Source organism: Callospermophilus lateralis, chromosome 3, assembly GCF_048772815.1.
Source record: "Callospermophilus lateralis isolate mCalLat2 chromosome 3, mCalLat2.hap1, whole genome shotgun sequence".
In the NCBI taxonomy this organism is placed as follows: domain Eukaryota; kingdom Metazoa; phylum Chordata; class Mammalia; order Rodentia; family Sciuridae; genus Callospermophilus; species Callospermophilus lateralis.
Window position 1 is genome coordinate 181,884,221 of NC_135307.1, and position 24,684 is coordinate 181,908,904.

General features: G+C 37.3%; 1 protein-coding gene across 3 annotated transcripts in view; it reads right to left on the reverse strand.

Annotated features, from left to right (window-relative positions):
- The window catches only part of Chd6 (chromodomain helicase DNA binding protein 6), a 216,954-nt gene that overhangs the window by 133,523 nt on the left and 58,747 nt on the right, over positions 1–24,684 (reverse strand). For 2 of the 3 annotated variants that reach the window (XM_076851865.1, XM_076851864.1), the window contains exons 2-3: positions 16,090–16,145; positions 5,736–6,256 (exon numbers count right to left, since the gene is read on the reverse strand). In XM_076851865.1, the coding sequence (XP_076707980.1) occupies positions 5,736–6,256; positions 16,090–16,122 (554 nt within the window). In that variant the 5' untranslated portion in view covers positions 16,123–16,145. The remainder of the gene's footprint in view (positions 1–5,735; positions 6,257–16,089; positions 16,146–24,684) is intronic. The other variant, XM_076851866.1, reaches the window with a different exon arrangement.

The window sequence follows — 24,684 nt, forward strand, 5'->3', positions numbered from 1 at the left end:
AAAACAGCATGGTACTGGTACCAAAACAGGCTGGTGGACCAATGGTACAGAATAGAGGACACAGAGACCAATCCACAAAATTACAACTATCTTATTTTTGACAAAGGGGCTAAAAGCATGCAATGGAGGAAGGATAACATCTTCAACAAATGGTGCTGGGAAAACTAGAAATCCATGTGCAACAAAATTAATCTGAATCCCTTTCTCTCGCCATGCATAAAAGTTAACTCAAAATGGATGAAGGAGCTTGATATCAAATCAGAGACTCTGCGTCTGATAGAAGAAAAAGTTGGCTCCGATCTACATAGTGTGGGGTCAGGCTCCAAATTCCTTAATATGACACCCATAGCACAAGAGTTAAAAACAAGAATCAACAAATGGGACTTACTCAAACTAAAAAGTTTTTTCTCAGCAAGAGAAACAATAAGAGAGGTAAATAGGGAGCCTACATCCTGGGAACAAATTTTTACTCCTCACACTTCAGATAGAGCCCTAATATCCAGAGTATACACAGAACTCAAAAAATTAAACAATAAGAAAACAAATAACCCAATCAATAAATGGGTCAAGGACCTGAACAGACTTCACAGAGGAGCACATACAAACAATCAACAAGTACATGAAAAAATGCTCACCATCTCTAGCAGTCAGAGAAATGCAAATCAAAACCACCCTAAGAATCCATCTCACTCCAGTAAGACTGGCAGCCATTAGGAAGTCAAACAACAACAAGTGCTGGCGAGGATGTGGGGAAAAGGGTACACTTGTACATTGCTGGTGTGACTGCAGATTGGTGTGGCCAATTTGGAAAGCAGTGTGGAGATTCCTTGGAAAGCTGGGAATGGAACCACCATTTGACCCAGCTATTCCCCTTCTCGGACTATTCCCTAAAGACCTTAAAAGAGCGTACTACAGGGATACTGCCACATCGATGTTCATGGCAGCACAATTCACAATGGCTAATCTGTGGAACCAACCTAGATGCCCTTCAATAGATGAATGGATTAAAAAAATGTGGCATTTATACACAATGGAGTACTACTCAGCACTAAAAAATGACAAAATCATGGCATTTGCAGGGAAATGGATGGCACTAGAGCAGATTATGCTAAGTGAAGCTAGCCAATCCCTAAAAAACAAATGCCAAATGTCTTCTTTGATATAAGGAGAGCAACTAAGAACAGAGCAGGGAGAAAGAGCATGAGAAGAGGATTAACATTAAACAGAGACATGAGGTGGGAGGGAAAGGGAGAGAGAAGGGAAATTGCATGGAAATGGAAGGAGACCCTCATCGTTATACAAAATTACATATAAGAGGAAATGAGGGGAAAGGGAAAAAAAAACAAGGGAAAGAAATCAATTACAGTAGATAGAGTAGAGAGAGAAGATGGGAGGGAGGGGAGGGGAAGAGAGGGGGATAGTAGAGGATAGGAAAGGGCAGCAGAATACAACAGACAGTAGTATGGCAGTATGTAAAAACGTGGATGTTTTACCAATGTGATTGTGCAATCTGTATTCAGGGAAAAATGGGAGTTCATAACCCACTTGAATCAAATGTATGAAATATGATATGTCAAGAGCTATGTAATGTTTTGAACATCTAATATAAAAAAACTGAATAAATGGCAAAAAAAATAATCTGGAGGGAAAGGATCAGAGGATAGTTTAAGTTAAAAAAGGTTTCTTATTATACTCCATCTATGTATATCAAAGTGCATAAATGTACTCTAGTTTCATGTGTAACTAATTAAAACAAATTTAAAATTCAAATAAATAATTAAATAAAGTTTTCTCTTACTTAGAGATTTGGGCTTTTATTCCCCAAGCCCCAAATATTTATCACTATTCAGATAATCCTTGAAAAGAAAATTAGCTAGATTCTGACTATCACCATTTAAGAGAGACATCAAAGCACACAAAAGAATAAAAGGAAAATCTAGAGCCATTTTAGCTCTTGAAAGGATACCAGGGAGCTTGCAAACTAAAATTTTATAAAAGTGGGCTATTTCCCTACCAATAAAAACCAATTTCTTTGATACTCCTATCTACTGTTTCCATTCCTTACCTTCTTTTGCAAGGTATAAAGAGCTACAAAGCTGTGGGGGGAAAGAGGGTTTCCTGGAGTGATCCTGGTCAAATCTGACAATGTTTCCTTTGACAAGCTACTTAGCTTTCAAAATTTCCATTTCTTTAATTATAAAATAGAGATACCATCTAAAATTATTTAACAAGGGAAATTATTCTAAGGTATTTCATATATCTTATTTTCAGGGAGAGTAGTTCTATCCACTGGTTCTTGAAATACAATTAGATTCCAAATATAAAAAATACGATATGTGAATCTGACAAACATCTCTGGTGATTAATCCCTAGGAATAAAAGACACAAGACATGGACGTCCTAACCTCAGGTACATAACTTTTATTCAGGAGACAGATCATAACTACATAAAAACCACGGTTAAGGATTAAGATGTGGCCTACTGCAGAAGTAAATGTGTAAGTCTGGGAATCCGGAGGCCAGAGTTTGTAACACACCCTGCAATGACCTCAAGTCACTTCTCTATGTAGGTATCCATTTCCCTAGCTACAATACAACAGGATTTGAATATCAGAAAAAGGAGTTTGGATTTTTGTCCTGGAAGCAACTGAAATCACCAAAAGCTTCTAAATTCATGGTTAGAGTGAATCTCATTTTCCTATCCCCATGTTTTCATGAGGAAAAGCATACTTACTTCCATAGAACAATACTAGAAACATATTTTCTGCCCTTCTTCAAATTCACCTCACTTGATTAATTAGGGACATATACAATTGGCAAGTCTAGGAAAAAGAAAGAAATATACCTGGCTCAGTGGCCCTTGCAGGTGTGGTAGGCAAAATCAGCTCAGAGAGAAACAAGAAGCCTGATTCTGGCCACAAGGCAATGAACTCAGTGTATCAATAATAAAGCTGATAAATGGGTCTCATCTGTTGACTATTTTTCAAATGATTCAGAAGCAAGAGACGAGGAAAAGGCATATGATTTACCACCACCATTACCAACTGTAAACATAAATAAGATAATAGTAGTACTTCAGAAAGACTGGCCAAGTGGCAGCTGGAGGTAAGTAGGAAAGGTTGAAGTCTGAAGTCTGCAAGTGGTTGAGCTCCTATAGTAATTCAAGCACTCAGTGACTCATTTATAGCCATCAAGTATTATGTGGATAACCGCTAAACTCAAAACACACACTTGAGCCAATCTGCAAGAGTTAATCAAGGAGTACAAAAAACCCTTAAGACCTAATTATTAACACATTTTTTATGAATTAATATCCTTTCATAAGCAAAACTGGTTCTGCTGACCAGTGAGATTATTAAAGGAACCAAAACAATTTTATAAAGGAAATCAAAGGCTAACCAGTCCAGAACCATATCTGTGTTACACAGAATTCTATTATGTTACAGATCATTATCATACCCCAATTATATATCAGTCCCAAAATAAAGAGAAAAGCTTGCATAAGTTTTCCACACTTCTAAGAAATGACCATCCATCCCTGTGTGTCAAGCTTCCTCCCAAAGAAGGTCTCCTGAATTTCTAAACCTCAAGAGGTTCCACTGTCTTCTAAGTTAACAGCCCTCAAAAACACTGAGTGCTTCTCCAACTAATTCTTTAATTCAATCTACTTAGATTAAAATAATGTTCCTTTAATTAATGCTATATGCATATACATATCTGTGTATATATGTATTATATACACCTATCAAAGTCTAAGTTTTTCATTAATCAGAATCCTGATTTTTGTTTATACATTTGTCACCTGATTTAGTTTTGTGAAACAACTCATTCCTTCAAAATGGAATTTATGACAATGTCTATAAACTATCACCTTGTTTCACATCCCACACAATATAAAGGTAAATTCCTTTAATAAGATAAAACCATGAGCATCAAAGGTCAGTAGTTAGGTAAGCTCAGATATCTTATGACTCTTTACTGCCTTCCTCAAAGCTAGATCCTTACTAGGGACTATGAAACCGCCTTTGACTGTTGTAATTCTCAAACAGTGTCCTGATTCCTTACTGTTCTCTGAAAAACCAAAATAAGCAATTCCACAAGTTCAAGTTTGATTCTCCTTCTTCAAACATGTTAATACTCTAAAGAACCACTTCAGCTTCTTCAAAGCAACCTGGAGGTGAAAATTATTGGCAGAAGTCAAAAAGTCACTGTCATTCCATCCACACACTGGAGATCAAAGTATGCTCCTTAGAACACACAAGGTCTATACAATTTTTTGTCAGAATTCTAATTTTGCCTTCTTTTCTTGGCATTCTACAGTATGAAATATTTGATGGCCATTTTCTACAAACTACATTCTTAGAACCACCCCTCCCAATCCACCCCCACCACAGCAGGAACTTTGATAGATAAAAGATGAAATCCCCTGTGAGGAAAAAGGGAGTGTACATCATAAGGCAAAAATTTTACTTGGATTAGGAATTATCTATATGGTCCCAAAAAACTATCCTTCTAAAAAAGGAACTGAATCATCCAGTAAACTCCAAGTGGCAGCACACAGCACTTAAAATGTTTCATGCCTGACCCAATACCAGTATGATGGTCTCATTATATTATTTTCTCTTAGCATATCACATTAATCTCACATTTATGGGGACTTTTGGTCAGACATAATAGAGATACCCTCCCTCTGTATTTGGATTTCAGAAACTGAAATTCCTTGAAATCCATTTTTTTTTAAGATTTCCTCAAAGAGTTTAAACATAATATAATGTTATGCCCAAATGATTTAGAAAGATACATAATTTTGTACAAAGTTGACAAATACTGAATTCCGTGTGAAAGGAGTGCATCTGCTATTCTGACAGGCTCTCTCATATCACTCACTTGGCAGTGACTCTACATCCAGGCCTCTGAGCTCTATAAGTCACCATGTTTTCCTCTGGCCTCATTTACTCAACATTTCCTGAGCAGCTGTGGAAGGGTCAGGCACTGTGCCAGATGCTGAACTAGAGAAGTAGATCAGGAATGGTTCTGCACTCAAGAACTTGGATCATGGGGAGGCATGTCAGTTCTCTTTCACTGGGAACACTGCATATACCTCCAGTTCTGCCAGGCTATTGCACCCTAATTCCCATGACTGTGCACCCTCCACCTTTACCCTGTTGCTGTTCCAAAAATCCCTGTCCTCCCTATATCACACCTGGGAGGTCCCTTCTCTTACATCTTGTGCATGTTAACATTTTAATTCTTCTTAATCCAAAAGTAATAGCAAAAAAAAATCTTTTTACCAGTATTAACTTACCAGAAGGTGAGAGAAGATGTACATTTTTGGCTAAAAGCTAATATGGAAACAAAGCACATCAAAACAGCATGTACGTGGCACATCTACACATAAGGTAGGACCAAATAAATATGCTACATACTAAGTACAAAGACCAAAAAGGATAGATGGTGTTGAAAAAAGGTGGAGAATTCTTGGAGTATCCTAAAAACATAAATGTCATTTTTGAAGCACAGAACTCCAGGAATACAACTGGGAAACGGCAATCTCCAGGGACAGCCCTTTACACTAGTGTCAAGTGATTATCCCCAACCCCCATTTTTTTCCAGTGAGGTATGAAGCTTACGACCTCAGGAGTACAATGAAGGTATGCCTGGGGGCTTGGGCTACTGCCAAAGGCAAATGTTCCAAAGACAGAAGCAAGAGCTGGGGCAAGGAGACAGGCACGCACCTGGCCTTCTTGGACTTAGTCCTGGCTGCAGAGTCAGCACAGCTCCGCTTCTCTTTGGCCTCCTTGGTGCCTGAGGCCTCCCGGGGCTTCCGCGTCTTCTTTGCACCATCCTTCTGCTTAGGTTCCTTGGGCTCCTTGGCCTTCTTAGGTTCCTTGGCCTTCCTGGGTTCCTTTGGCTCCTTAGGTTCTCGCTTTCTCTTTGGCTTGGGCTCCTTGTCCTTGCTTCCCTTTGCTGCACCCTCATGCTCTCCTGGCTCCCTTTTTTTCCGTTTCTTTTTTACTCCCGTACCTCCACCTCCACTGTCCTCCATCCCATTATGGGACATCATTTTTCTAGGAAAAAGGGTATTAACTTCGTCTTCAGCAGCATACGGGTCCTTCTGGGGCAGACGGTGGCTGGCAACATCTTCAATTTTCTCTTCTTGATCAGTACTGCAGTCAAATGGGGATGGAGATTTGTAGTCAAAATTGACAGAGGCATCAGACATTGGGGAGTGATTCAAAACCTTTAAATTTGACAACTGTAAAAGAAAGATAAATGAGTATGTTACCCTTCTATTGCATGCTTCATACAAAGAATGCTATTAAATCTGAATGTATGGATTTATTCTACAAATATTTATTGACTCTCTACTATGTGTTACTTCCTACTGTGCTAGGCCTTGGGGGTACAGGAGCAAGTGGGACACAGTACTTTTGCCCAGGTGAAGCTGTACTGAGGCGCTGATAGAATATTATGTAAAAAAGTTAGTAAACACGGTGGGTGCAGTGATACATGCCTCTAACTCCAGCTCAGGAGGCTGAGATAAGAGGATAGAAAGTCCAAGACCAGACTTGGCAACTTATTGAGACCCTGCCACAAAATGAAAAATAAGAAGGACTGGGGATATAGTTCAGAGGTAAAATGTGTGCCCGGCACAGGCAAGACCCTGGGTTCAATCCCTAGTACTACAAAAATAAATAAATACATGAATAAAATAAATTAGTATGTAAAAACTGGAAGGATTTCTGTATTGTATAAATAAATCCGAAAGACCTTTTAAGTTTTATATCCAAATAGGTAACTAAGCAATAGCTTTTTGCAGGATGCCTTCAGAAGCCACTAGGAGGCACAAAATCCTGATCACACTGTTCCGACCCAGAATAGCATTTATCTCATTAATACACAAAACCTTCTACTCAAATGCATTCTGAGACCTTGGTCAGGAATTGAGGTGGTATCACTGGGGTGAAAGAATACGGTGTCAAATTGAAATGTTGCTTTTTTCTCCAAATCTTCTTTTTACTTATCATTCAAACAACATTGATATTCAGCTAGGCTGATTTTTGAAGAAAATCAGGTTAATTCAAAACTTTGCCTTTAATTCTTTTTTTTTTTAAGAGAGAGAGAAAGAGAGAGAGAGAGAGAGAGATTTTTTTAATATTTATTTTTTAGTTTTCGGCGGACACAACATCTTTGTTTGTATGTGGTGCTGAGGATTGAACCCGGGCCGCACGCATGCCAGGCAAGTGCGCTACCGCTTGAGCTACATCCTCAGCCCTTTAATTCTAACTAAAAATGGTGCTGTTCTATATGATCATCTATCTTAGTCACCAGATTCAGCCCCAAATAACTTTTGGCCATTTGCAAAAACCAAATTATTCATACAGGAGGGAGCGTTACTATGACAGATGTTATTAGAAAGAATGCATCACAGGTGCTGAAGGCAGCCCTACAAAGGAAGTTTCAAAGCTGTTTTTAAGCACTATTAAAAAAAAAAAAGTACAGTCTCTTAAAGTGACCATTTTTCAGGAAACATCACTTGGAAGTAGAAGTTTCATCTCATACATTCAGGTCTGGTGTTCCAATAACTATTTGCCATTTCATAACCATGCTAAGGTTGGCAATAATCAGGCAATAATGTAGGTGCTAGCTCCAGGGAACAGCACACTCTCCTTGGACTAGAACAAAGAAATGACTGAAGGAGAGCCCAAGAGGGACCAGCAGGCTTTCCAGGAATACGGTTACAACTGTCTTCAGATGAAGGCTTAGAAACAGCACCATGTATGAGAAGCTTGCTCTCCTAATCAGAGGACTGGCATGTGATAAAGGCACACAAATATTTGCCCAGATGGTGTGTGCCCTCCATCGACAGGTTACTCAGTCTGTGCTCACACTTCCTGGTCCACCCTGGTAGTGACAGGGACTGCAAATTCAGCTGTGTGTTTCCCCTTCTGTTTTTTTATTTTCCAGTGCTCTTCCCTAGCCTGATGCTCCAAATATAACACTTAGAATCCCAGAAGAAAAAGATGAAAGAAGAAAAAAATAGATCTTTATCATAAATAAAGATCAGCTTCATAAACAAGCCCAAATTCAGAGGGAATTGGTTGTTCTGGCAGGACTAACTACTTATGTAACGGTGGGGGGGGGGGGTCATTGCTGATTCAGCACTTAAAATGGTTTAGGAAAAGGAGGAGCTAAGAAGACCACATAAAAGGAGTTTAAAATCAAATATAAGAAAATGGTTAAGATGGTATATTTTATGTCATGTGTTTTTTACTACAATTAAAACAAAATTTTTTTTTTTAAATAAAATATGAGGCAAGAAGGAAACTCTCAGTGAGGGACAAGTATCCAATTCAAAAAAAAAAAGCCTGAGTTGGATACATGGTCATCCTGAGGATATTACTGAATTCTGGGACACTTAGTCCTCAGAGATAAAGTTTTCATAGCATGCAAGGGTGGAGAGACTGAAAAAGTAAGAGATAGAGGTTCGATTATTAAAGAGGCTTTAAAAGTTAACTCATTAAAGACCTAATTCTACCAAAGTAGCTTGCTGAAGGTCACATCAAGATCTCTCTTCAACTCATACATAATGTCAAGGCCTTTTTTCCTGAGGAAAGGGCTATCCAGAGAAGGTAGAGGCAGGGGCGATTCAATCAAGAGGCAATAACAATAGCAGCAGCTAATATTTACTGCACACATGTCACATGGATATACTAGGATTATGTGAGGCATGCTGAATGATCTCTAATCTGTACAATGATACTACAAGGTCAGAATAAAGATGGACACTCTGTACAGAGAGAAAAGGAAGATTAGAGGAGCTCAGATTTCAACTCTTTTGTCTGCCAAAAAGTTAAAGCTCATTTCATTGAGAATTTTAATCCATGACACATTGCTAGAAGACCAGACCAGTTTAACTTAGTTAAACATGTTAAATGCAATGGTATATCCCCTGTGTCAAGAAAAGTTCAGATAGTTCTTTCTAAAACTAAACATATAACTACCTGATATCTTAGCAATTCCATTCCCAGGAACCATAAATAATTTATCTCGTCTACCCACCACATTACAAGTAATTCAGAGAAAGGAAGCAACTTGCCAATTTTATACTCCTAGAGAGTGGCAGAGCTGGGCATCCTAGAGGGAGGAAAGAAACCCAAGAAATGCAGCACATTTAATGTTGAAAAGGGGAAAGTATCCCAAATATCAAATTTAGTAATAAAAATATATAAATTCCGAGTTTTGAAGTCAGTAATCCACTGGAAACATTGTTTTTATTTTAAAAATCAACTTGTTAGGAGCCTAGAAAAGATATTTGTTGAAAATTCAAAAACAAAACAAAAAATATTTCTTTCACATGTCTTGAGGTGAGTGGGGAAAATGGCAAAGAGCCTATAAAAGTCTGTTTCAGTTTCTACTTAATAGAACATTAAGCCACTATTCTTTGGCTTTAAAAGGAATATGATGCTTTACATCAACAATTAAATTGTGACAAGAATCTAGGAACAGAACACAATGAAATGGAAAGAAACTGACTGATAAAGCATGCAATGATGCTAGCACATAACTGCATTGCTAGTAATAAAATCTGTTCCTTTGATTCACAATTATTAGATTCACAATTATTAATCCAGGGAGGGAGAAGGGAAGGAAAGAAGAATTACCAGAAACTGAAATGGAGTAAACTATGTTATATGCATTTATGAATATCTCAAAATGAACCCAAATATTATATATGACTATAATGCACTAATAAAAATGTTAAAAAATTATCCATCATTGGGTACGGTGTCACACACCTTTAAATCTTAGTGACTCAGGAGGTTGGCAAGTTTGAAGCCAGCTTCAGCCACTTAATAACTTAGTGAGACCTTAATAACTTAGTGAGACCCTGTTTCAAAATAAAAAACAAAAAGGGCTAGGGATGTAGCTCAGTAGTAAAGTGCTCCTGGGTTAGATTCCCAGTCTCTTCCAACCCTCAAACAATCAATATTCCTGGAAAAATACTTAAAGATTTAAATCTAGATAAACAGAACTCAGGGCAGTTGAAAAGGATTTAAGAACAAATGGAAAGATTATGACCCAGTGCAATAATTTTCAAAAAAGAGGGGAACCCACTCCGGCCCATGCCGCAGAAAGAGACAAATCCAGAAGAGACCTTTGCCTGAAGCTAGTGGATAAGGAATGGTTCTTTTTATCTATCTCAACCTTTTAGTCTTAAACACTCTGGGTACCCAGGATTGTTTTGATATTTAAGATAAAATGGAAGTAAATAATGATAATAATAAATGCTGACTGTACTCAGCTGTATACTAAGCTTCTTAAATATTATTATGGTACCAAAACAACCATAAGAAGTTGTTCCAATGACTCCATTTTATAAAACAGAAGCAGCTCAGAAAGCAGCTCACAGCTGGTAAGTGGTGAAGGTAAGATTCCAGTCAGTTTGACTCCTGTTTCAATTGACACTACTTTCAATAACTTCATACTGATGCATATTTTAGACACACAGAACTGAGATATCATGATCAGTAACAAGTTCTAACTACCTCTCCTTTGTTTCCAATGCCTATTTTATAACAGCCCTTACTCAAACCATTTAACTCATTAACTTTTCTTCTTCTATCCATTTTCTCATAAATCCATTTGTTTCCTAGATCAGATGAGAAATATATGAAGAATAAACACTTCGGCAGAATTATATTAAGTAAGTGACTTAAGACTTTTCAAATTCACCCAGAGGGGTCCCAAGATGAGAGTTAACGAATGAATATCAAACATAGACTTGGCAGTAATCAGAAGACCTAAAACCACCACCCACAGGAACACACTATGCTTCCTCTTTCACTATATTTCCCTTAACCTCACAAAATGAGAACTTTTTTTTAAAAAAAAAACAAAATGAGAACTTTTGATTGCAGGAAACTATTATGGTTTGGAAGGCATCTCTCAATGTTTTAACACAAGACCCATATATTAAAGGCTTAGTTGCCAGCCTGTAGCACTATAGGGAGATTGTGGAACCTGTAAGAAATGGACTTGATGGGAGGAAGTAGATTACTGGGTGTGTGCCATAGAAGGGTTATTGGGATCCCAGCCCCTGTCCTCTCTTCTTCTTTCACTTCCTGGTTGCCATGACGTGAACAGTCATTGCTTTGCCACGTTCTCCTGCCACAATGTACTGCTTTGCCATAGGCCCAAAGACACAGGACCAAGTATCTTAAACCTCTGAAACTGTGAGCCAAAATAAGCCTTTCTCCTCCTTTTAAGTTGATTCTTTCAGGTATTTTTTTCATAGTAATGGAAAGCTAACTAATACAGTTCTTGAGAAATTGCAAATTTATTCTTAACCATATTATTAGTAAAACGATCAGCTGAGGGACCAGTTGGGGAGTTAATAAGTAAGTTATAAACCACATAAAAATGGAAAGGAGTTGCTGTGCACTTCTGCTTTTTAAAAAAAATAATAATAATTTTTTAAAAATAATACTCTTCGGGGGCTGGAGTTGTGACTCAGTGGTAAAGCGCTTGCCTTGCACGTGAGAGACCTGGGTTCAATTCTCAGCACCACATAAAAATAAATAAGTGAAATAAAGGTATTGTGTCCAACTACAACTAAAATATAAATATTTTTAAAAATGTAAAAAAAAAAATACTCTTCTATTTGGTGATAGTTTTCCCAAGTGTAAACAAAGTTAGATAGAGGAAGACAATTCTCCACAGTTGCATCAACACTTGTGTGTGAGCAAAAAATGCCGCAGATCCGCAGATTCTGGGAAGATCTGGTAGTCAGGCCTTAGAAGATGCTGCAAAGGCCTAACTACCAGATATTCCCAGAATCCTCTGGCCAGAACACAAGATAAGGCAATTCAATAAGCTTTTAAGCTGTCTTCTTTTTTTCAATGCTTTCTACATGTAAACAGACTTAAAGCCTCTTTATTCATAGAATTTTAAAAATTAGCAGCTTACTTCTTAAACTACTATTTTATATCTGTCTCATAATTCCGTCTTATAAACATAAATATTTGGGCAAACCCTAGGATTCTGGTCAAGATGAATGTTTGAGGTCATTAAAACCCAAACTCCCATCTCTCTTCCAGTAAGAAGACAGGGTGCTTACTGCTCACAGGCATATGCCATAGTTGGGCAGCTCAACTTCTCAGGATACTCTTCCTCATGCCTATCTTCCTGTAACTCTATCCATGTGGACAAGATCAACAACGGATACATTTAACCTCTGTCCCATGAGATGCCCTTGAATCTTCACTTCTTCAAGGTCACAGGGTCCTAGCTTCACTCATCATACCTCACAGGAAATGAGTCAGCCTTCTTTCACCAGCCAGGTTACTCCATTTTGTCTCAAGTATCCATTTCAGAACACAAAATCAGAATGATGAAAACAAATCTGCTAAGGTATGTTAAAAGGAGGGGAAAACATTTTATCATTTAATGCTCAGATTTCTTTTCTTTTTTTGCAAGAAGAGATGAGTTGGGTAAGGTCCTTTTGAAATATTCCACAGTGGGGATGTTTTGAATCTTGGTTCAATTGGAAAATTTACTAACTATTCCTTTTTGAACTGTTGAAAAGGCCTTCCAATGACTATCAAACTAAAGATCTGACTAGTATTAGCCATGAGCATCAGATCTTCAGTAGGATATGGCAGAAAAGTCTTAGGTAAGAATTATTTGCTCATCTCTATTACCAATTTGCTATTCTTCCTTTTTTATGACTCTGAATTATGTACCATGATTTGGTCATCCATATTTATAGAAAACATCTTCCTAGAAATCTGAGTCCTTACTTCCCCCCGCTGTTTTGGGAACCAACTGTTTTGGGAACTTTGTGATAGCTAAATCTTTTCTCTAGTTCACCTTTAGTTACCACCCAAACTTTAGCATCTGATTTCTGGCCTTTCCTTTCTCCTGCTGCCACATGCTGCATCTTCCCAAACCCAACCATATATCACATTTTCCTCTTCTGAAACCTGGCTGAAACCTGCGCCCCACCCCAAGAGATACCACTTTTCCTAAAATACTCTAAAGTTCCTTGGTAAGGCTGACATTCCCTATACCCTCACATACTCCAATTCCAAAGCATTACTCTTTCACCCTCAATGTAAAATCCTGGCTCCTCCAAGGCATATGCCACCCCCAACTTTAACTACCTGTAACCAGACTATACATTTCGTAAGAGAAGCTTTTTTTAAAGTCATTGCTTAATCGGGCCTCAAGTAAAACTCAAATATTTCTTGGATGAATAAATACTGAAAAAGTTAACAAATATTTGTTTAGTGAACAATTTATATTAATATTCATCCCAGGGAAGGAAATAAGTCTAATAATCTAAAGGTTTTTTGAGATTCTTACAGCACGCATTAAGGAAACTCTAGCTACCTCCTTTGTATTCTCTAAAGGACCTAAGAAGGCTCTGCTTAAACAATTCTTGGAAGAGTCAAGAGAGCATGGTTCTCCCATAGTTATTCAAGTTTGGGTTGCCCCTGGTTATAGCTCCAATTTTTAATTCTACTTACAATATTACATCTTCTTATGTTTACCTGCTCTATATGGGAGACATGTACCAAAACTCTTCTTACCTCTTCAGATTACAAGTGCCCGTAGACCATATTATATATTATGTATCTCATAATGTTTGTCATATTTATATTTCTCTTAGTATCAAAGAGCTGAGATGAAAAAAAAATCAATTCCTGTTGTCATCGGTAATGTGAGAATATGAAGAAGTATTTTCAGCTGTACTATGCATTTATAGTGCTACACAGGTTTTCAGAGACAGAATTCACATTTTATGTCTCTAGCTAAATATTTTCCTGCTTATTGCTTAGTCATCTTAGGAATTAAAATATATACATTTCTTAGAGGAAGTTTATTTTTTAAGACAGATGAAAGACTGTTAAGTGATTCATTTTTAAATGTCTTATTAAAGTATTTTTCTTACATTTCCTTAGGCAATACAAAAACAATCTCTAAATGCTTTGTTCTTGGCACCCTACTCCTATTATAACCTTTCTGGTTAATAAGAAACATGGTTCTTTATTACTGAATTCTGATTATTTATTACTGAATCTTGATAAGATTCTATAGGAAAATGAAGAATTTTCATGATCAGAATGTATTTACATGTCATTTTTCTCCAGAGGAAAAATAAACTAATAGGAATGAGGGTTTTTTAAAAAAACAGATGTTTTATTTACTACTACTTCTAATGCCTTAGAATCTTGATAAAATAAAATTTGATGTTTACTTTTACCATTATACTGAAGATATTTTTGTCACTGACATTTTGAATACTAAGGAATTGACAAATTACTCCTTTAATTTTTTCTACATGTGAGATATGCATGACTATTCCCGTTGTAGAAAAATGAGGCTGAACTTGACCAAAGTTACCTAAGTGTTAGAGCGGGAATTTTAAACCTGTTCCATTGTATAAAGCCCAAGTTTTTTCTGCTCTATAGCAACTAAACTCTCTAGTACATGCTCAATCCTGGAGCCTATAGATTGCTTTAGCTTCAATAATATTTTCTATTTTCATGCCCTGCATCTTCTTCCAGTTCAGGAGTCAGTATGACCTAACCTCAATATTGATAAAACTCTTCTTGAAAGTAGCTCCATTTATTTAACCTGCTCCTCTACCATAGCTAATATTAACTTTTAAATAAAATCCTCACTGCTCACTGACACTATTGTGAGGTCTAAAATGAAAACTCATCTACATAACAGCTGACTGACACCGTAAGTCTTAATACAAACCAATAAAACCATGAAAGAAAGATACCAGAATTCATTTTGAGGTAAGTGGTATAGAATGCTTTTATTTAAATAAAAATTTACCTTAAAGAATGTTTAAAAAGTTAAATACCACAAATTTATTTAAGAACTACAAAACTACCCATCTGTTATAAATGGCAATAGTTTTAAGTTATTTGGGATGTCTTTGGTAATGCATTCTTTTTTAACAGTGGCATAATATTCTACTAGATGGATGTGCTTACTTAAACAGTTCCCTTTGTGATAGCTATGTGGGTTCCTTTCCATTTTTGCTAAAGCCTTGTACACACAATTTTGCCTGTCTGCGTATATACACAGGATAAATTCCTGGCAGATAAAATGGTGTTCTCTGTAGTGCTTGCCTACCAGCTGACAACTCAATAGGACACACAGAAACCCAATGTGCAGATATTATTTAGTCAGCACTTTTTCTGTTAAGAACTGGCAGCGTATTAATTAGCCACTTCCATAAATCAAAGGGACAGTCAGTCCAAAGGTAGTCTTTGTAACCATATACCTATTTCACCCTAGGGGAAAACGGGAGAGGAAAGTGGCTGGTCCCATTGAGCCCACTATGCACAGGTTCCTGGTGAAAAGCAGGGATTAAGATCCCTCAGTTACTGGGTTATTACCCAATTCTGTAAAAAGAAAACTAGCCTATCAGAGATAGACTGTTTACAAGAGACAGGCAGATCTCCACGTCTCACTTCCATGAATCACTTGACTGGGGTCTCAGGGTTCCTTTCAATATAAAAACAAAACAAAACTGGGGAACAGAAATAGCAACTAAGGAAAGGGATCCTGGAGGATTCACATGGTATAAAGTTATTATGAACTTCCCTCCCTCCCCCTCAAGAAACCAAACATCAAATAGTTGACAGTTACTTCCTTCCAACTAGTTCATTACTTCCTCTGGGAGAAACCCTCCACATATCATTATAAACAAGAACTTTATAAATAAAAGAATGATAGTAAACTAAATATCCCAAGTGACCAATATATAAATTGTAAAGAATTGGAAAGTTGTTTCAAGAGATCAAACATTTTACACAGCTAATTTGAAATAAGACTCTGATTTACAATCTTCATTCCATTACTCCTATATTGAGAAGACCTGAGCAAAAGGAAGAATCCATGTATTGTCATTCAGAATACAGTCTGTTAACACAAGGAGAATGGAAAACAGAGGCAACAGGAAACTAACAGTGATTAATATGTGAGCCAACACTGCCAGTGTCCTCTCATTAACAGCACAAAGCACACTAAAGGTGTTCACTTGAAAGAAATGGGGCCACTTACCTGCTTCTCTTTCTTCTGTATTTTCATCTTCATCTATTGAAGTAAGGTATTTATTTCTGTAAAACATAAAAAGGCCAAGATTACAATAAAACCCAAAACTAAACATTTCATATTATTTCCATAATAACTGTGACACACAAGGAAATCAAAATTGGGGATTAATTCCATAGAACATGATGTTCAACAACCTCTGGATCCCTAAGTATGGACCTAACTACCTTACAACACCCTAAGTTACTGTTCCAGATGGGACGAAATCAAGAAGATATTGTCCTTGCAGATCACACAAGTTATAAAAGATACTGACTATTAAAGCTAGGAAGTAATGAAAAGTCTCAATAACTGAGAACGATGGGGAAAGGGGATGGAAATAAGGTCAGCCCTCATCCCTTTTAGAAGAAAGCCAATAAATAATGGCTACAATGGACAAATCACTATAACCCACAGGAATACAGACATTAAGAAAGAAAGCTAAGGGGGTTCAAAGTAATCTAAGGAGTGAGACAGGAAGAGTTGCGTTATCAGATGGGGCAGGCATGCTTACATTTCACTGTAAGTACTCATATTATGTTTTAAATCATCTACATTATTACATGATGAAATAAGTTCCATTACAATATTTAATATGATTTTTTAAAAATATTTATTTTAGTTGTACACAATGCCTTTATTTTTATTTATTTATTTTTATGTGGTGCTGAGAATCGAACCCAGGGCCTTGCACACACCAGGCGAGCGCTCTACCACTGAGCCGCAACCCCAGCCCCCTTAATATGATTTTTTAAATGATGGATTTTATTCTATTCAGGACTTAAGCCCCCATCCCCAGTCCAACTATAATGTCCTTACAACACTGGATTTGTCAACACTTGTTGAGCCTGGCTTTATAAGTGTGCAATGGAGAGTCCTAGAGAGAGGAAAGAACCCTAGTTCAGAACACCCAGAATTTGGGATTGCCTGCATCAGTAAATACAGGGACTGACTAAGGTCTGAAGCTCTCAATTCCCTCAGGTTCAAACAATGCGGGACAGACATCAGTGAATCTTGGCTTCTGACCTGAGGTTAAATGTAGACACTTGTTTTACACTTTTTGTTTACTTTGATTTCCTGGATATCCAACACAGAAACAGAACACTGAGGGCCTAGGAAATTATTCCAGAGACACACAATTATTCATAAGTTTCATAATTATTTCCCATATCCAAATGAATGAGGTAAGTGAGCTTAAGTAGAGTTTTATTTAAATAGTAAGATAAGCATTTGAGGTGGTAGACATGTAATTTAGTTTGATTTAATTCTTCCATATTATATTTGTAAATACTAACATCATCTTGTACCCCTAATAATACACACAACCATAATACGTCAATTTCCTACAAAAAATTGAAATTTAAAAAGTCCTAGGTAACTTATGTTAGTGTAAGCTTATTTACTTTATTTCTCAACTTCAAATTATCAGACCCAGAAAAATGGCATTCTCAACAATCACAAACTACCAAAAATCCTGAAATGAAGAAAGGAGTTTGCGGGGGTGAAATTCCAGCTAATAAAAAGGGGTTCTATTGGGGCTGGGGGTGTAGCTCAGTGGTGGAGCACTTGCCTCATATGTGTGAGACACTGGGTTTGATCCTCAGCACCACATAAAATTAAACAAATAAATAAATAAAGATATTATGTCCATCTACAGCTAAAATTTTTTTAAATTATTACCAATAATAAGCCAAATGTACTCAAAATTCTGACCAACAAAATGAAATTATTAAAAGATTTTTAAAAATTCACAAATGCCAAAAATAGGTCTAATATATGAAGAACTGATGCAATCACAAAACAGTAAAGACATGAAAAATCCAATTTCTAGCAGGGCTTGGTGGCACACACTTTGTAATCCCAGCATCTAGGGAGGCTGAGACAGGAGGATTGTGAGTTCAAAGCCAGCCTCAGCAAAAATCAAGGCACTAAAGCAGCTCAGCGAGACCCTATCTCTAAATAAAATACAAAATAGGGCTGGAGATGTGGCTCAATGGTACACTGAGTTCAATCCCCAATAACCGCCCCCAACCCCACCAAAAAAAAAAAAAATTTTTGATTCAGTATCACAAACTAGCATGCAAATAGACAGATTCCTAACACTGTTAGGAATGTGGGAAAACAGGTCCTATTTATCACTGCTAATGGCACTTTTAACTGTTTCAAGCTTCCTGAACATCACTCAGGCAATGGGCCACTAGATCTTTAAAATGTTCTAATTCTTTTGGGGCAGTTCAACTTTAAGGAAGAGAACAAGGACAAGAACCAGGAGGAAATACGCCTGAGTCTTAGAAGAAGCTGAGAGAGGAAGTGGGTGGAATATGCAAGTGCTATCACAGTGGGAGATACTGTGAAGGACCACCACTCCTTGGGGCTGCCTCCAGATACTCCTAAGAGGAGGCAGATGAATTCAGGCCAGTAGACTGAGGAAGAAGTGGGGTTGGAGTAAGGCTCAAAGAAAAAAGGTGATGAAAATTCTAAACCAAACTCCACCACCCCCTCTTGTATGTGTATGTGAGAAATCAAAGAGAACAGGAGTTATGTGACTATATGAATAACTGCTCTAGTTCACTAAAAGCAATCCCTGGCAAACCTCAAGTTATTACTGTCAGATCATTTTTAGCATCCCTATGGATCAACATATATTGGCTTGTTACCACCCCACAAAATAACAGCCATTATCAACACATCAATAGATGCTCAATAGCATTCCTTAACTTTTGCTTCTCTGAACAGCACCTCACATCCTAATCCCTTAAATTACCTCTAGTTTTTAAACTCTTTTTATTATACTTAAAGAACACACACGCACGCACGCGCGCACACACACACACACACACACACACCCCTATTTAATCATTTTGTAAAGCTAAATTTTATGTACCAGGAATAGGTGAACCGATACATCCTAAGCTTATACTTCCGCACAACACTGGAAATGATTTAATGGCTTTTGCTGATTTGCTGCCACCACTCAGAAGTTGTGATTAGATCATTTTGACTTAATAAAGAACAAAGCAAGTAGTCTCAATACTTAATTAGACACACATGATTCCAAAGCCTTTCATGGGTAAACCAGGGAATCTGTCAACAAAGGGAAAAAAATCACATGTATAACTTCTGAATCACATGAAATCTGGTCTCCTCACTGCATCTCAATGTTTGGGTATGAATGCAGCATTTAATTACCTTCCTTTTCAAGACATGCAGCCAATAATATAAAAAACAAACAATATAAAAGTTTCCATTCCTTGCTATCTTCACCACCTAACAATGTTTCTATTTAAAAAATAGGTGGCTGCTTCTGCTTCTCCTCCTCCTCCTCCATCATCATCATCATCATCTTCCTCTTTAGTTAAAAAATTCTGCCCAACAGTACCTGTGCCATTTCCAAATTCCTCAATGCTATTTTATGGACACTTAAAAATAACAAACATCAGGTTCACACTATTTAATCACTTATCCACAAAAGTCATTTAAATTCACTGTATCTTAAGAAGTCTGCCATCCTAACAATCCCTAATCAGCAAAAGGATCTATTTCATTACTGGACTGGCTGCTGTCACAAAGAAAAATGCATACAGAGCAGACCTCTATTATAGCATATACATTCACAAAAGACGATAGTAGACGTAACTGACCAGGCTTGTAGGGATAAAGAGTATGTAGGAAGCAACCCCTCAAATTTTCTGCAATAAATGTATTTTCATAATCTATTTATGCCCATCTTCAACCTTGAGGCAGGTCCTCAATAACCTCTGTTTAACAACAGTAGGAGTAAATAAGGCAATCCCACATTGTTATAGAGTGCTGATCTTAGAAGGGAATGTAATAAGACACAAGGAAAAGTCATTTGGGAAAAATTAATCAAAACGCAGAACCTTCCAGGGGAATGCCATTTCCTTAAACCCCTATCCAAGCACCTCTTACCAAACCTTCTGAGACATTCATGACCATAGAGTCTAGTGGATGAGAAAGCCCTCAGTTTACCATTTATTAAGCTGTCCTGTTTTATTTATTAAGCTTCATGACACAAATTGGATTGGATATTTTATATCTTTTGCTAGGCTTGAAGGACTTTATAAGAAGATTTTGGGGGTGGGGGCTGGTTGTAGTGATTGAACTCAGGGGCACTAAACCACTGAGCCACATCCCCAGCCTTATTCTGTATTTTTAAATTTAGAGACAGTGTCTCATTGAGTTGCTTAGCACCTCATTTTTGCTGAGGCTGGCTTTGAACTTGAGATCCTCCTGTCTCAGCCTCCCAAGCCACTGGGATTATAGGCGTGAGTCACCGTGCCCGGCTATAAGAAAATATTTTTAAAGCAGAAATGTGCAGTGCTAAAAATCAGAGTCTGAATCCAGGTTCCAATGAGATTAGAGATACAAAATCTCTTTCAAAGATTTGTCAAATGGTGACAATACCTGCCTCACAGGGTCTTAGGAGAATTAAAAGGAGTGACAACTTATGGTATCTGGTACATGGTTATCAAGAACTATATGGGGGCTGGGGATGTGGCTCAAGCGGTAGCACGCTCGCCTGGCATGCGTGCGACCCGGGTTCAATCTTCAACACCACATACAAAGATGTGCCCGCCGAAAACTAAAAAATAAATATTAAAAAAAATTTTAAAAGAACTATATGGCAGCCATGGGTTTGTAGCTCAACAAACACTTGTTGAGGGGAGTGATCACTTTTCCTCCTAAAATTATAACTAAACCTCTCTCTATCCCTCCTCTCAATGAACAGGTTCAACTCGAAATAGTAACAACACTAACAAATCCTTCATATACCTGAAATTTAACTTTCTTCCATATACTTTCCTAAAGCTGTTTTTAGAAATGATTCCCTAATTATTCTGACTTACTTGCAGCATTTAAAATATGAACCATTTCCTCTTTTAAAATTCTCATCCCACTGATTTCTTCAAGGCCATTCTCTCCTGATTTCCCTCTGACTTCAGGCTTTATGGCTCTGCTTCCTCCTAGACTCCTCCTACCACAAAGTCCAGTTACTCTTCCCAGGATTCAGTGCTCTCAACAGCACATGGACTCCTTTTCTACTCAACTTCCAAACTTCCTCTCTCTACACAATGACCTCCTGACTTTGAAGTGGATGCATCTACCCAATCCTGTCCAGTTTTAATGAGGTATTCCACAGGTTCCACCAAAAATCCCTACAATTCTTCAAAACACTTTATATATATACACACACACCTCCCCTATTAGAGGTTAATGTCCCACAACCTGCCACAACCCCAAATTAGGAGTCATTCTTTTTCCTTTCCCTTAACTCCTTTAAAATTCCTCCAGTCCACTTTGGTTTGTTTTTACATTTTTTTTTTCATCATTTTTACCTGAAATAGCCTCCTAAGTCCCTATCTATTCTCTCTTTGATACATACACACAATCTCTCTCACCCCACCCTTCTCAGAGTACAGAGTTCTGTGTAAAAGAACTGGCCTCTGGTCCTTATCTATGTTCTGACATCATTTTCTATCCTAAAATCCAATGATACTGAACACCTGCAGGTCCCAACCCCTGCCCTGTCCACTCAGGTCCTGTTCAGTCTGACTCTGCCTGAAAACTTCTCCCATCATCATGCCTTATCTGGCTTCTTATGCTTAAAACTTGGGTCTGGTATCATGTTGCACACAAGCATCTCATGATAAACTATGACAGCAATACCACCATGTTGTCATCTTTTACCTGTGTGTGCCACTAGCTATGGAATAGAGCTCAGTGACTGTCATTTGTATTCTTACATGATTATTTGTGGGATGAGTAACTGAACAAATGGGAAAGCTATGTTGACAGAGAAAGCTTCCAGTTTCCGCTTTATCATAACTATTGAACTCTATTTATTTCTTTCCTGTTTTATTTTGTTCTAATCCAAATTTCTCCACAGTCTTCATTCATACTTTTAGCTTAAGAATTTAACAATAACACAAAGCTCAAAACAGAAAATAATCATCCTGACTACTCCTTCCCTCTCCTGATTCACTCGTCCCAGAGGCAATCATCTTATCTTCAGCTGTTCCCCTCGGCTTCCTTCCAACATTTCTAAGTCACATGTTATTCTATTAGTTTTTATATCAATTTTTACCTCTTCCTATAGAACAAAGTCAGGAAATATTTTTATAAAAGGCCAGATGCTAAATATTTTCGGCTTTGCAAGCCATACTATCTCAACTGCAACTACAGACACCTACCCCACTTACTGATGAGCAATGCCTGAAAGTGTAGAGTACCCCCATCTATACTGTTTTGTCCTATGCATACATATTTGTGATATAGTTTAATTTATAAATTAGGCACAGTAAGATATTAATAACAATAACTAATATAATAATAATATTACTCTGTAACAGAAGTTATATGAACGTGCTTTTTTTTCCCCCCTCTCAAAATAGCTTACTATACTTTCTTTCACCTTTTCACTTAAAGAAAGAATTTAATGGTTTCTCTTTGGCATAGTCAAATTGCCAACATCACTACTCTTGAGCTTCGGGGCCACTGTTAGTAAATAAGGTTACTTGAACACAAGCACTGTGATACCTCCACAGTCAATCTGATAACCAAACAGCTACTATGTGACAGATGGACAGGTGTATACAGTACACACAGCACAGACACACTGGAAAAGGAGATAATTTACATCTCATGGCAGGAAGGAGTAGGATAGCACAAGATTACTTCATGCTACTCAGAATGGCATGCAAATGAAAATTCAAGGAGGTGTTTTGTTTTGAGGGTTTTGAGGATTGATCCCAGGACCTCAGACATGCTAGACAAGCGCTCTACCACTGAGCTACATTCCAACCCCTTATGAATTATTTATTTCTGAAATTTTCCATTTAATATTTTTGGACAATTGACTGTGGGTAACTCAAACCATACAAAGTGAAATCAGGGACTAGAAGGATTATTGTACTCTGTTCTGCAGCAGTGTAAAAGCAGTTGTAGTGTTCAAGCAAGTGGATATAGTTGTTTCAATAGAACTTCATAAAAACAGGAGGTTTCCCTGCTATGAAAGATGAAGTGTTATCTTTCCAATAGTAGTACCACTGTTTATTAAATCAATATTTAATTCACAGAAGTTATAAACTAACTACAGTATTAAAACTTTTTTGTGATTTTTCTCCCCTAAAGATAATTGTTATCTCATTTTAAGATTAAATTTGCTTTCTATGAATCACTAACTTATACCAAAACTCAAATCTTAAACCTTAAAATTAAAAACAAAACAAAAACCAACCTTAAAATGCTTCTCAATCTGAGTCAATTTTCTCTTATGGGTCAATTTATCTGGGGTCCTCCATCAGACATCATTTTCTCCAACCTGCTTCAAAACCACCTTCCGGAGTTCCTTCTCTCCATCCTCCTGGGACGCACCCCATCCATCTCTCTCAAGGCTGGGCTTACAGGTTTCTGTTCTTTAGGTTTATACTCTTATCTTTTGTGGAGACTAATGTCCAATAACTCTTTATTTATCTGAATGAGAGGTGAGTTCTTCGGACCTTCATGACTGAAAATGTTTCTATTCTACCTTGATGGTGGCAAATCACAGGTTGGAAGTCAATTTCTCCTTGGAATTTTGAAAATACAGCCCATTGTCCTGCTCCTTCTACCATCTCTGTTGAAGAATCTGAGTCATTCTGATTCCTGATCATTTATTGGTGACATCTCTTCTCTGGAATCATCCTTTCATAATGATGTGCCTTAGAGCTATTTTCATCCATGATATTGGATACCTAGTAGATGCTTGCACATTCTGGAAATGAAGGCCTTTCAGTTCTGAGAGATTTGCTTGTATTATTTCTTCATAATTCCTTCTCTATTGTTTTCTTTTAATGGAACTCCTGTTACTATATTTGAATGATGGACCTTTCAGGCCGGATTCTAATCCTGTCCCCTCCCCCCAATCTCTTCATGTTTTATTTTCTGGTAAGTTTCCTCAACTTTATCTTTCAGCCTTTCCCATTCTTTTCTCCCTCTCCCTCTCATCCTTCCTTCTTTCCCCCCCACCACTATTTATAGTTAACATACTTTTAACACTCAATAATACTTTTTGTACTCTAATGTATGTTTGTTGTTTTACTGGTTTTGGGGATTGGGTGCTTCACCAATGAGCTACATGCCCAGACCTTTTTTTATTTTTTACTGTGAGACAGGGTCTCACTAAGTTGCTGAGGCTGGCCTCAAACTAGCAATCCTTCTGTCTCAGCCTAGTGGGCTGCTGGGATTACAGGTGTGTACCACCACATCCAGCCTGATTTTTTATTTTATAGTCTCCTAAGCTCATGTCCACTAACCAACAATGGAAGAGCATTCAAATAACAAATGATCACTCTTTCTTTTCAAAGATAACTCTATGATTTAGTGGAAACATTTCTGTACAACTAGAATATTCAAAGTTACATGAGAAAAGGCTTCTGTTTTAAGAATCTCCTATATAGTCAAGGTCTGGATGGGAAATCATATTTTGCATTAAAGGTGGCACAGTACCAAAACACTTTAAAGTATTTTTTAAAAATCTATTGAATTCTTTTAGATACTTGAAAG